We start from the raw sequence: 13,096 nt of genomic DNA on the forward strand, positions 1-13,096 counted from the left end.
AGTATAATTACTTCATGTGAATTTATAATTATTTATGATTATTTCATTGAAATAATATATTTATTATATAATATACACACTTCCTCTTCCTCATGGACTTGGCCATGTGACTTGATTTGACTAATGAAATGTCAGTGAAAATGTCCAGTCTGACATATCAGAGAAGTTAAGAACGATTATGTGGGGTTTAGGTAGAAGAGCCGTTGGTAATCAAATCACCTGGTTCATAGATAGGTGAGTTCTGTATGTTGCTGTGAGCTTTAAATGAACTGCTGTGACACAATCTCCCATTCAGATGTAACCCTGCAAGATAATGGTGAAAAGAAATCCTCCCAGTGGCTAGAGCTTTAGATGGTTCATTTGATGTTCCTCTTTACATGGAGAGAGAAGTGGCCTAAGATAAAGCTGTATATGGAATCCTAGGCAAAAGGGAATGGTTGGCTGGAAGGTCAGGAATCTGAAAAGCGTAAGATTTGAAGATTAGAGACCAGAGGTGTGGAGAAATGCATGTGGACTGACTTGTGGGAATTGTCACAAGGTTGAGGATCTTTTATCATATATTAATACCTTCCAGATAAAATCTACTTCAGAACAGCCACTGAACAATTAGCTGCACAGATCAACTCATCCAGTAGATGTCATCACCCTCAGGCATCAATAACAGGAATTTCATCTTTTAAAATATTATTAAAAGATTGAAGGAAGGTTGTTTTACCCTCTTTTTTTTTTTTTTTTTTCTTCTCCGTGTGGGGCTGAAGTTTGGTGAGTCATGTCTCCGGTATCTCAAATGATCCCAGATACTTTAAGGTTGAAATTTCCAGTATACAAACATCTAACTGATGCTAGAGAGCCATAAACCACAGCTAGCAAGAGTGAATGCTGAATGAATGCGGTAACATTGCAACCAGTGCACTGTGACAACACAGCAAAGGCAGGTGAGGATTATTCATCCTAGAAGAAATGTTAGGAGAAGTTAATAGACAAATCGTTTGAAGTAGTCACGGGAAATGGAGAGCAGACTGCATTTGTCCAAAACCTCTGGATCCATTGATCCCAACATTTGAACAAAAGCTTGAAGGAGGCCAGGGAGTAAATCTTATAGATATCTGAGGTAAGAATTCTCTACACAGAGGGAACAGCATCAGAACAATATGTTGGACACGATAAAATAGAGGAATAAAAGCAAAATATTCTCTAAGAGGTGAAGACAAATACCTACTTAGTCACACAGGCAAGAATCCTTCAGCAGATGAGGAGGAAAAGAATCCACATCACAACTGTGGAATAGAGGTGGGAAAAAAATGGAATCAGAGAGGACTGTTTAGAATAAGTGTGATTTCCCTTCACTAACTGCAGGAAAAATCACAGATGGGGCATGTGGAGTGTAGTCTCTGGGAGAGTTAACATTGTGTCCTGTTTGATACCAAAAAAAAGCTGGTGGCCTTAGAACCATTTCCTTAATTCTTTGACCACTGTGGAACGGTCACTGTCTTTCACATCTTCCTTATCTGACTCTAAAAGGAAGAGACATTTCGAATACCATTATATAAGTGACAGTGTTTTTCAAATCACTCAGAAGTGAATGGGTGTAAAATTAATATAAAAAAAGGTCATGAATGGTATTTTAACAAATGAAATAGAAGACATAGGAATAGAAATAGGAAATATCAGAATAAACCCGTGCAGTAAAATACTGTTTGGTAGAGTTTGGTCTCTCTGTCTTTCCAAATATCTATCATCTATCTATAGCTATATCGATATTGGTATAGATGATAGAGATAGATTCAGATAGTTATCTCTCTCATATATATATATAAATCTCTCTCTCATATGTATAAATGTATATATATATATACATATACATACATTTGTTTGCATATTGTACTGAGTTGTGACTTAAAATGTATTTCGACACTGAGTTGCAGTCAGAAAAGTTTTGAAAAAAGACTTTCTTGAGAGGGTATAATTTGAAGATGGCAGCATCTCCTTGAGATGACAAATATCTGGGGGTGGGGTGTCGGGGTAAGAGCCCCAAAGGAATAATGGAGTTTCGCTTTCCTTGGCTGGGGTAGCTGCATAGCTGGGCTCAGGTGAGCCTAGCTGCAGACCCGAGGAGCTGCATAGCTGGGCTCAGTGCGCGTGACTGCGGACCCGAGGAGGGTCCTCTGCTGGTGCGAGCTGCTAAGCTCGCCACTCCACCATCGCTCCTTAAGTTTTATTGTGGACGGGGACATGGAGTACAAGGAGAAAAAACAAACGAACAAAACAAAGAAAAACACACTAGCATACAAGCCTCGGCCTAGCCATGTGACTGAAGGAACACTCTGCGCTCACTGTCCAAAAGCTTCCAGTACTAAAGAGAAAAGATTTACAACCTTCCAGACGGACCCCTTCTAGCGTCATCGCAGAGGCAGCCGCAAATGAGAGCTGTGTTCGGGAACTTCCCAAAGGTTCTGCTCTCTAATATAAGCCTCGGGAAAAGGAAGGTCCTATCTTATTATAAAATGTATTTGTTTGTTTAGTCCAAACGGCCCCAAACGAGATACAGTCGAAATTGTGACCCCCGTGTAATAATTTGAGAAACAACCTGGGTGAACTCTATTTCAGGCGCACCGTACTGAAAATCTTGCGCCCTTGCGAGCAAGCAAAATGCCTCTCTTTTATTCAAAGTGTCATCTATAAGATTTTTCGACAGGTAACAGAGGAGACGGTTAACACGTTTCCTTTCCGGTGGCAGCAGAGTTGGCTCCACGACTTCCGATCTTCTCCCCGATAAGGGTTCACCCAGAGTTTTGCTCCGCGGGCTCTTCCTCCGCTCCGAGAGGCTAGCGGCTCGAGGGAGTGGGGAGGAGTGCTGGGGAGGGGGTTCAATGACGAGCTTTGGGCACTCTTGGGCAGGTTGGAAAACTGCAGACCCGAAGGTGATGACCCGAGGTCATCTGGTTGCGGAAGAGCTGATCTACGTGCCTCGAGAGAGAGGGGCGACAGAAAGAAAGGAAATCAGAAAGAAAGGAAATCGAAAAAAATGTTCAGCGCAGAAACGGTGACATAATCATTGAAGGGAATAACAGTGGCTTCTGTCAGGGGCTAAGCAGAGTGGCGAAGCGGTAGCGTGCGGGGCCCACAACTCCAGCGGTCGATAGATCGAAACCATCCTCTTCTAGAGAGTTTTTCCATCCCTTGCTATTAAAACTTTACTCCAACTCGGCTACAATCACGCATAAACACCGAATCAATTCCTACCTCTTCCATGTTCAACCAGTTAACATTCACGAGTTTGAGAATCCTCTAGTTTGGCTTCTTGCTTCCCAACTTACTTTGAAATCCCACCATTCTCTCACTAGGCAATTCCAAAACCCTTCTAGCTATCTGAAGTGACACACTGCCCCGAATTGTAAAATTCCTTCCATCCCTGGTGTCCAGTAGAGGAGCAATGGAAATATTCCTTCAGCGGAGGTGGTCTTATATCAATATATTGTATGCGACCTCTTGGAGAAAGAGGTGATAAATTCCATATTTACTTCTGTTACAACTTCCAGTAAAGGCCCTTTCAAATTTGTTATCTACTTACGATGTTTTCATTGATTGCATTCTATTAGTAAATGCAAATATAAATGAAACCAAAAGAATTAATTATAACAGATTTGTGGTTCTGTCACATATCAAAATTTCAGATTTCAGTGTTTATACCTATATTTGGTGCAGACTAGTATAGTAGGACGATCGAATAAAGACTTTAAGCGTAAGCACACATTATATTGGCATAAAATTCTGTGGAAATACAAATTCAAGGAGAAAGAGATCGGTGAAGTGGGAGATGTCTGGACCCAGTTTTGGACAGTGTGGGTTTTGAATGGAACTCATTCTCCGAGTTCCTTAACTTAACAACCTTAAAATGACCTTTCTTGAAAGAATCGTATTCAATCCGTGCCATTTTTATTGTTATTGGAAGGAATGGTGTTACAAATCTTAAAACGTTATTCGTTTTTCAATTTCTCAGAATGTTAGTGCCCTAGTTCACTCAGGCTAAGCCTGAATATTCAGCCGCAAATTAAATCTCCCACTTCTTTGCTCCCCTCCTGCAGCTCCGACCCCACCGGGCTTTGTGAGGATCGCGATTGGAGAGGGTGGCCGGGGCGGGGGGGCGTGGCTGAGCGAGGGACAAAGCCGGGTGCCTGCGGAGGCGCTCAGGCTCTCGGTCGGTAGACAAGAAATCCCTTTGGCCCCCTCCGGAGCCTCGCGAGCCCGCCAGAGTGCCATCGTACCCGCATACTCAAAGTGCGAACAATCGAGGGCGACACACATTCAGCCTCGGGGAGGCGGATGGAAAAGGAAGGAAGGAAAAGGCAAAGGCAAAGGAAAGGAAGAAGGACGGGAATCCCCAAGCAGCAAATCCGGCCTCCGTTATTCCCCGCTGCTGGCGCCACGAACGCCGTCTGGGCTGCCCAGGTCCACGCGCCCGGGTCTCCGGTCCCGCGCTCCCGCCAGCGCCCCGCCCCTCGCCCCCAACCTCCACCCACTCACCCTGAGGGGCTCGGACTGTTCTCCCTACTCCGACTCCGGGGGCGGGCGGGCGGACTCGGTGCCGGGGCCGGGAGCCGGAGTCTGGAGACCCAGCGCCTGCTCGACTCTAGCTCTGGGACTCTAGCTCTGGGACTCCGGCCGCGCGCTTCCTCTCCAATCCCTCTCCTCGTGCCGCGCGCTGCAACCCGGAGAGGAGAGAAGAGAGGCCAGAGCGCCCAGCTTAGGCCTCAAACTAGCAGAGCAGGCTACGGAGGCTGCTGAGGTCCCGCGTGTCCTCTGTTTCCACCGGCCGCTCACTTTCGGATGCAGGACCTGGAGGGTGAGGAACTCCCCGAGACCCTTTCACTTTCCTCGCGCAGGGATCCCAACCGACACCGCAAAACTTCGACTGCGGCTGAGTCACCAGGCGTCAGAAACCTCGGGAGCCCAAACCCGAAGTCAAAGTCACCGACCCCGCCTCACTGCTCCACATGGGCACTTACGTGGGCAAGCTGGGACTCTGGCCGTCATCCCCAGCAGGGGTGCGCACAGACTTGTCGGAGAGGCCCTTGAACCGCCGGCCAGCTCAGCCCCTTCATCAGGTCCCCCGGGTTCAGCACGTCCATCGTGCCCACCCTGCCCCTCGGCACAGACCTGCGAGGAGCCTGCCGAACTGGGATCCTACCAGTCCCAACGCGTGCGTGGTCAGTGAGGCTTGGAGGCCCTTTCCCAGGAACAGGTGCCGGAATTCCATCATGGGGCCTCTTCCCTCAGACTGGTGGGAAAGTTACTTAAAGGAGAGTATCTGGTCTCTTCGGCACCCCAGGGCAACAAGGAGCCCGGTGACCAGGAGGCTCGCTCCTCGTGAGCGGACAGCGCCCCCCTCCACTGCCCCAGCAGAGGTAACGAACTCTGCAGGGGTCTCACCTTCTGAGAAGCCCCAGACCCATGTGCGAAGGAGACAGTGCTGAGGGCCCTCAGAGAGTGCAAGAAGGGGAAAGTGAGATGGGAAGAACCACTTGTTCCATGAGAGCTTGGACAGTAAGAGAAGGATTCCAGAGACCAGACCATCTGTGTTTAAGCCTCTGACGAAAACTGGAGTCCTCACTTCTTTTGTGCGGAGGCCTGGGCCTCTGAAGAGAAGCCTCGACTGCTGGGGCTCAGATCACAGCTTGCATAACAGGCCCAGCTGCTCCTCCATGGACTCCTTGGCCAGCACACACACAGGTGGCCCCCTTAGCTCCCAAAGAAATGCTATTACAAGCTCTTACAGCTCTTCTAGAGATTTCTCTGAGCCTTGGAAGAGTATTCCCAGTACATCACTCCAGGTACCAGAGTGGCCAATGAAAAGGAAAGAACATTGGTCATCCGTCTCACTCTCCAGCCCCACTGGTATCAGATGAGTCCCCAGAAACATCTGGCAGCTCTGGGCAGCAAAATCAGATTCCCCTGCTTCTGTCAAACCCTGGGAGCCAGTTGTCCCTGACTCCACCTCCTCAGCTCAGTTATGCGGTCCCAAAAGACCTGGCCTTAGGGAAGAAAGCTGGACTCCAATGGAGCAACAAAACCAGAGAAGATACAACTGAGGTCACCACAGACTCTGTCCCTGACACTTGGTCTGCTATTCAGCCACCCCTGTCCCAGGGCACTGATCCTCAGCTGGAAAGCTTACATAAAATGCAGAAGTCTCCAAGTCCACTGGACTTCCCGCAACCTACCGGAGAGGCAATCAGTGTGGCTCACTCGCCTCTGAAGACAGCGAGCCTGCTGGCCTCACATGGGTGCTCCCAGTCAGAGCCCCTTTCAGGCACCTCTTCAGACTCAAAACCCACCACTACTTTCATCCTCCTGACCCTTGTTTCTGCCACATCACCAGTCACTGAGACTACGTGGCCACGTCAACCTCTCAGGCTGCCATACCCCGAGGCTCCCCTGCCATTAACCCTGCAGCACCCACCATGCAAAGCACTTTGTTTGGATTGATGAGCAGCCCAGCCCCCCATCTTCCTGCATCTGCACCTCCTGTTGCAACTTCTGCTGACCGCATGTCAAAACCCATCATGGGGCTCCCAGCCAATAGTGAGACAGGAGGCTCCTCATATTCCAGAATTTCAAGCACAGCTGCAGCATCTTCACCTCCGGGTATCTCAACTCCCACCTTCAAGCCTATCTTTGGCAGCATAAGACCACTTAAAACTATGCCCGTGAGAGCTCCTTTCTCTTTCAAGCAGACCACTCCTCCACCTACTCCTGCTTCTACCCATCTCTTCCATGGCCTGGTCAAGGCTACCTCTGTAGTCATGTCCACCACCTCAGCCAGCGCATCCAAAGGCTCCTTTAAGCCGCCTTTGGAATTTGGTGTAGTGAATGTTACCAGTACCATGGGCTGCACTTGCTCCAGCCCTTCCACTTGCCCCCCTTTTCCTCTCGGGGCTGCCTGTGCCTTCAGGGCCAGCTTCTCCCCAGATGCAGGATTCACTTTCCCACTGAGCCAGCGTCCAACCATTCCTACTGTGCACACAGTCACCATCTTTAGCCAGGTTCTTCCCAGTGCTGTCCAGATATCCCCTACCAGAAGCACTGCCGATTTTAGCGCTGCGGGTGGCCCTCCGGCAGCTTCAGCCCTAGTAACCACCAGCCAGCCTGCATCGTCATCCAGGATCTCCAGTTCGACGTCAGCATTCACAATTCCCTTGGAGTCAAGCTCAAGGCCACCTTCCCCACTAACCCTGGGAGCCACTCCCCAACCTGCATTTGGGGCTACATATGTGCAGAAGCAAGAAGCCCCCAGCCAGCCCTTGGCCCAAGCTTCTGTAGCTCTCCCATTTTTGGAAACTCAACAGTGGCCTCCTCAACCTCAACACCGACCCCAGCCCAGCCATCCTTCAGCGGTACCACGCAGTCAGCCTCTGGGGGTTTGGCACCACCAGCCTCCACCTTTCACATCCCTGCCAGCTTCCGGCCGGCCTTTGACAGCACTCCAGTAGGTTCCCTTTTGGTCTAATACGAATGGTTTGGGAGTTGTCACCCCAAGCCACCAGACTGGGGCTTGTGGCTCAGTGTTTGGCAGCACAGCCCCACGACCATTTGACTTTGGGGGATTAGTGAGCCCTGTGGACTGTGAGGAGACTGGGCTCAGCGTCACTGCCCCAGACGCGAGCTCCAGCTCCGGAGCACTCAGCCCTGGAGCAGTGCCGAGTGGGAGCACTAACGCCATCACACCCTTGGGGAAAGGCTGGGGCCCAGGCAGCCAGGGCCGGACCAGCCAGGGCACACCTTTGGCCCTGGGGAAGGCCAGCATTTCTGCTAGAGAAACTATGTTTGGGGACACATCCATGGCCCCCTTTGCTCAGAGCACCCCTGTCACTGGATCAGTTAAGGCAGGCAGCAGCCTTGGCTTTGGGATGCCCTCTCCACTGCCCCAGGGCTCTGTTGGGAGAAGATCTTTCAGACCGTCAGCCCCTTCGTTTTCCATTGGTGAAAAATCAAAAACCCTACAGAATAGGGAGCAAGGGCATTCCCGAAGGCATCATGCCCACAAGAAATAATTTGTGTTCCTTGCCACTCGTACTCTAATTTGGACCTCAGCATAGTAAAGTGCCTCAGTCACTTCTGATTCTCTACAGCGAAAATACCCCAGATCTAAGGTGAGAGCTTTGCACATTCACCTTGAGGTCCTAATCTACATTCTAGAGGAAAATGAAGGACTGAAGTATCTAGTGGTGATAGCAGAATGAAACTGAGTGGAACCAAAGCTTTGGAATTGAACAGAGCCTTGCCTTCCCCTCCCTACCCACTCCTTTCTGTGTCAACGGTGAGCTCAGTCAGGACACTGCCTCCTGCTTTTTTCTCTGGGAACAGACGTGCCAGGGAGGCAAAGAGTACAACCCATATTCTCTTGCATCTTTGGGAGGAGGATTAGATTCTCTCTAAATCTTAGCCTGCTTTTATTTGGCTCAAAGAAGTGGTTCCTTTATCTGGTCCCCTAGGGAGGCCGATTCCTCATTTCTTGCTATTTTGCTCCTCAGTTGGCTCTTGGAGAAGATTTTTTTTTAGTTTAATTTATTTATTTTGGAGAAGCTTTTAATGCAATTTGACCGTGAAGCCAACTTTTCCTTGAGGATCAATGGTCTACCCATGAGAGCATCCATGGGAGGGCCAGGGGAGGAAAAACACAGAGTGGAGCAACCTTGCTTCTTTTCTTTACACCATAGGTCATAATTCCTCCATAATTACGAATGAGAAATGCTCAAGTAGGGAACCAAAGCTTCTACTTTTCTTTTAATTTGTACCTTATAAAATCACCCTCTACCTCACATCTCTCCCAGATAGGGTGGGTAGGGCAGGAAGACTCTTGGGCCTGAGAACAAAGGGAGAAAGGGAGGAAGAGCAGATACCGAAGCTGACCTCTGTACTGTAACCAATGGGAGGTCTATGAGTAGCTACGACATATTCCATCCTGATGGAAAAAAAGAAAAGGCAAGAATGATTCCCTGAATGCATCTATCTCCTGTTGTACGGATACCTTGGAAGAGACCTAACTGGAAAAATAAGCAATCTTAAGTTGGTTGATAAAATAAAAATAAATTGTTGAAATGAGTTTATGATACAGGAATTGCTATAAAACTCATATCTATTCAGAGGCAGAAGGATATTAAGAAACTTGCCCAAGCTCAACCAGTCAGTAAAGGTTAGATTTGGGATTTCAACCCTATTGGCTCCAAAGTGTGTGTTCGCTTCTCCCTCACTACAGCAAATCACCAAAGTCAGAACTCTAACCCAGGTATATAGGACTGTAAATATCCATGCTGTTTCTACTTTGAAAGACATTCCACAGCCCAAGATTGCCATCTTACAGTGGGGGGGGGGGCAAGAGGAAAAGCATTAGACAATTCCTACAGCTCTTTACATGATAATTTAACATTTATACAGTGATGACTGTATACCTTGTATCGTGCTTTGCACCAGCCATTCAGAGGTGAAGGAAAACTTCTGCTTTGAAGATTACAATTTAGTGGGGAGACTGGTAAGTAAGCCAGAGATTCCATAACAAGCGACAGGTACTAAGGGAATGGAAGCAGGGCAGAAGGTCATCTTATCTAAGTCTTGAAACTTGAATTCTGTTTTACGGTGTGTGTTCTCCAGTTCTAGCATCTGGAGAAGGATATTTCAGGCCAAAGACAAAACACGTGCACAGGAGGGCCTGAAGACAGAACGCATCTATCTGGGTAACTTTCAAGGAGTCAGATATGGTTTGGGAGAAGAAGGGGCAGATCATGGGTATGTTTATAAACCATATCGTGCAGTGTGCACAGGTTCCAAATACAATGGAGAGTCATGGAAAGATTTTAAGTAGGAAAGAGACAAGCTTGGGTTTAGATTGCTCTAGCTGTCATGTGAGGGAGGAGTCAAACGGGGACAGGCTGGAGGCTTGGAAATGTGTGGGAGGCTGCGGAGACACCAACAAAGATGAAAGATACAATACATTCAAGCTAGGTAATTAATTACCTGGTTAACAGGGATTGTTAACCAGGTAGTTAACAGTGGGCGTGGGGAGGCAGCAGAGAGAGGAGGGATTAAGAAGCAGGACTTGGTGACCGATTGCACCGTGTGGGCGGAGGAGATGGGCAGAATAAGGGTAAGGGGGAGTTCGAGAGGACCGACCCTTAGCCATTTGACTTGGAGGATGGAAAATGTAATTTTGGCAGAATACATGGAATGTTTATAGACTTGAGTGTGAAATGACTATGGAATATGAAGGAAATATTTGTCATATTCAATCATTCATTCACTCAAAAAATACTGGGCATCTGATACTGGTTACTAGGCACTCTTCTAATATTTGGGATGTTCTCAGTGACAGATAAAATTCCTGTTCTTGTGGAGTTTATGTTCTAGTAGGGGGTGTGATTAAAAAATAAACAATAAACATAATAGGAAATAACTCCCATGTGAAAGAGATTGCAAACGGCCTGGCAAAAATATAGAGCAGGGTAGGTGGGTTAAGATGGCGCTACAGTTTCATCTGAGCTCTTATGAGAGGTTGACATCTGAGCAAAGACTTGAATTCACTGACAGACTCAGCCATGCCAGAGTATGAGGGAAGAGGATTCCAGGCAAAGAGAAAACCTGGTGGAAGTCCCCAGGAGTGAGATGTGGAACAAGCAGAGGCTTTGGAACAAATAAATGACATGACTTGACTCACTGTTAGGATTGTTCTGGCTGCTGGCTGAGCTGGGACGGTAGAGGAGTGAAAGCGGGGAGACTGGGAGGAGGGTTCTGCGGGAATCCAGGTGGGATTCAATGGTGGCCCAGACGAGGATGCTTACAATGCAAGTGGTGAGAAGTGGTCAGATATATATATAAATATATATATATATTTAACCGATTTGCTCTTAAAGGGGTTGTGAGGTGTGAGATGAAGAGAGGAATCCGGGATAAAGCAAAGGTTTTTGGTTAGAGCAAATGAATGTATGGAGTGTCTGGTGAGGGCTAGGGAAAGATTGGAGCGTTGTCAATGTACCTTAGAATATCGAAATCTTGGGAAAATGTGAGATCCCTTACGGGGAGGGTATAGAATATGAAAAAGAGGGCTAAATTCGTCGCTTTAGAACGGCAGGAAGTTAATGAACTTTTCAAGTGCAGTTGGTACAAGTAGAAAAACTCTTCAAAAAATAAAAAAAAAGCTGCTTCATCTCATACAATTAATAAAAATGAATTCCAGATGGATTAAGGACTCTGATAGTATGAAATAAAATTATTTTAAAAATAATTTATTTTTATAAATTATTTTAAATAGGTAGGAGGAAGGAAGCCTCCCTGGGTGAATCTGATCTTTTGGGGGGCTCAGAGTCGTCAGTTGGAGAGAGGTCCCCAAGAAGTAGAGTTCAATCAGGCCAAATGTTTTGTTCCCTTTTTCTTTTTCCTAACTCCGAGATGAGGCAGAGTGAAATAGGAAGAATGTGGAGATTTAAAAAATTAACCTTACTTTTCGGTTGTTTCAGTTCTCTGTGTTCCCTTTCCTTCTCCTCCCTCCCCGCCTCCCCCCGCCCCATCCCTCCGGACCCCCGGACCCCCGCCCCGAGAATTTGAAGAAACCATTTTGTTTCCCTTGTATTGAATTGCCTACAGAGAAACAGGCTACCGGTTAACTCAGTTGGTTAGAGCGTGGTGCTAATAACAGCAAGATCATGGGTTCGATCCCCGTACAGGCCAATTTGTATGACGACGCTTACCTCTTACACTTCTACACAGATGAGAGTTCTTCCAGTCTCAGGTCCACTGCGATATCACAATTAATGTCAGGGAGACAGACGAACCTCCCGCTGAGAACTTAAAAACTTTAAACACACATCTTTGATTTACCCCAAGGTTGAAGTCCTCCTTTGAATCCCATCTACAGGGTGAAAGGATAGTAGTCAGTGACTAGCAAGGGAAATAGAGCCGCTATGGGTATATTAATTTTCCACTGGGTAACTGATTCTTGCAAAGAAACTGACCCTACCGGATTATTTTCGTCCTAAAATAAACTGGGAAACCATCCACACTTTCTACACTTCCACACTCGGGTCTTAACTAGTTCAGCGAAAGGTGAAACAAGATTTTTTTAATATGATGTGTGAAAAAAATATTTATTAATATCAACACAGTAGGAAAGAAACAGCTTTGCCAATTGTCTCTTTATAACAGGGAAAGAGCTCCCAATGACCAAAGCTGGAACAGTTTGAACAACAGATGGTGTGGTTTTGGATTATAATCCAAAGTATAAAAATACATATTCATGAGTCCATACTGATATAAATAAATCAATCAATGAATACAGGAGAAGGGAAACATTTTCCTTACAGAAGCATTCCAACTAATATAAGTAAATACTCCCCCCACCCCCCCCCCAGGAGATGAAGCTTAATCCCCTCCCTTCCGGAATATGGGCCATACTGAGTGACTAATATCTAAATAGTACAGTAGGAAGTAGAAGAAAAATAGGAACTTCACAAGGGAGAAAAATGGCAAACACTACCTTAAAAATGATCAAGGTTGGCATCACCAATGGTAAGCTGTGCTCCTATCATGTACCATCCGATATGATGCGATGGGACAAGTACTTTATCTTTGTGGTCTCCCACAAAAACCTATAACCCCAAACCAATCATGCAAAAAACATCAGACAAACCCAGATTGGAAAACAGTCAAGTATGCTACAGAAATACTTCATCAACACTGAGAAACTGTCACAGACTAGAGGAGGCTGAATACAATGTAGGATCCTGGAAACAAAAGGGACATTAGTGTAAAACCTGGTGTGATATAGTCAAAGTCAGGAGTTTAGTTATTAGTAAAGTACCCACGTTGGCTTCTTAGTTTAAACAAAGGTACCATGATAATGGAAGAAGCTAATATTAAGGGAAACTAGGTAATGGGTATAAGGCAATTCTCTGTATTGTCCTTGCAACTTTCCTAAAATTATTCCAAAATAAAAAATTTAATTTTAAAAATTACAATAAGAAACATGTCTCTTTGCCACCACTGAAATCAGTGTTGAGGCAAATGCCTGGTTGACAGTACTTCCATGACAGGTCGTTGTTCAAGGCTG

General features: G+C 46.6%; 1 protein-coding gene across 1 annotated transcript; it reads left to right on the forward strand.

Moving 5' to 3' along the window:
* Nucleotides 1-4,994: 4,994 nt before the first annotated feature.
* Nucleotides 4,995-8,051, forward strand: LOC101320677 (POM121-like protein 2). The gene is given in 7 exon segments (XM_033863583.1): nt 4,995-5,439; nt 5,442-5,530; nt 5,532-5,867; nt 5,869-6,397; nt 6,400-7,281; nt 7,284-7,500; nt 7,502-8,051. Coding segments are annotated over 7 exon segments (3,048 nt in total).
* The last annotated feature ends 5,045 nt before the right edge of the window (nt 8,052-13,096 follow it).

This window comes from Tursiops truncatus, chromosome 10 (genome assembly GCF_011762595.2).
Source record: "Tursiops truncatus isolate mTurTru1 chromosome 10, mTurTru1.mat.Y, whole genome shotgun sequence".
Classification (NCBI taxonomy): domain Eukaryota; kingdom Metazoa; phylum Chordata; class Mammalia; order Artiodactyla; family Delphinidae; genus Tursiops; species Tursiops truncatus.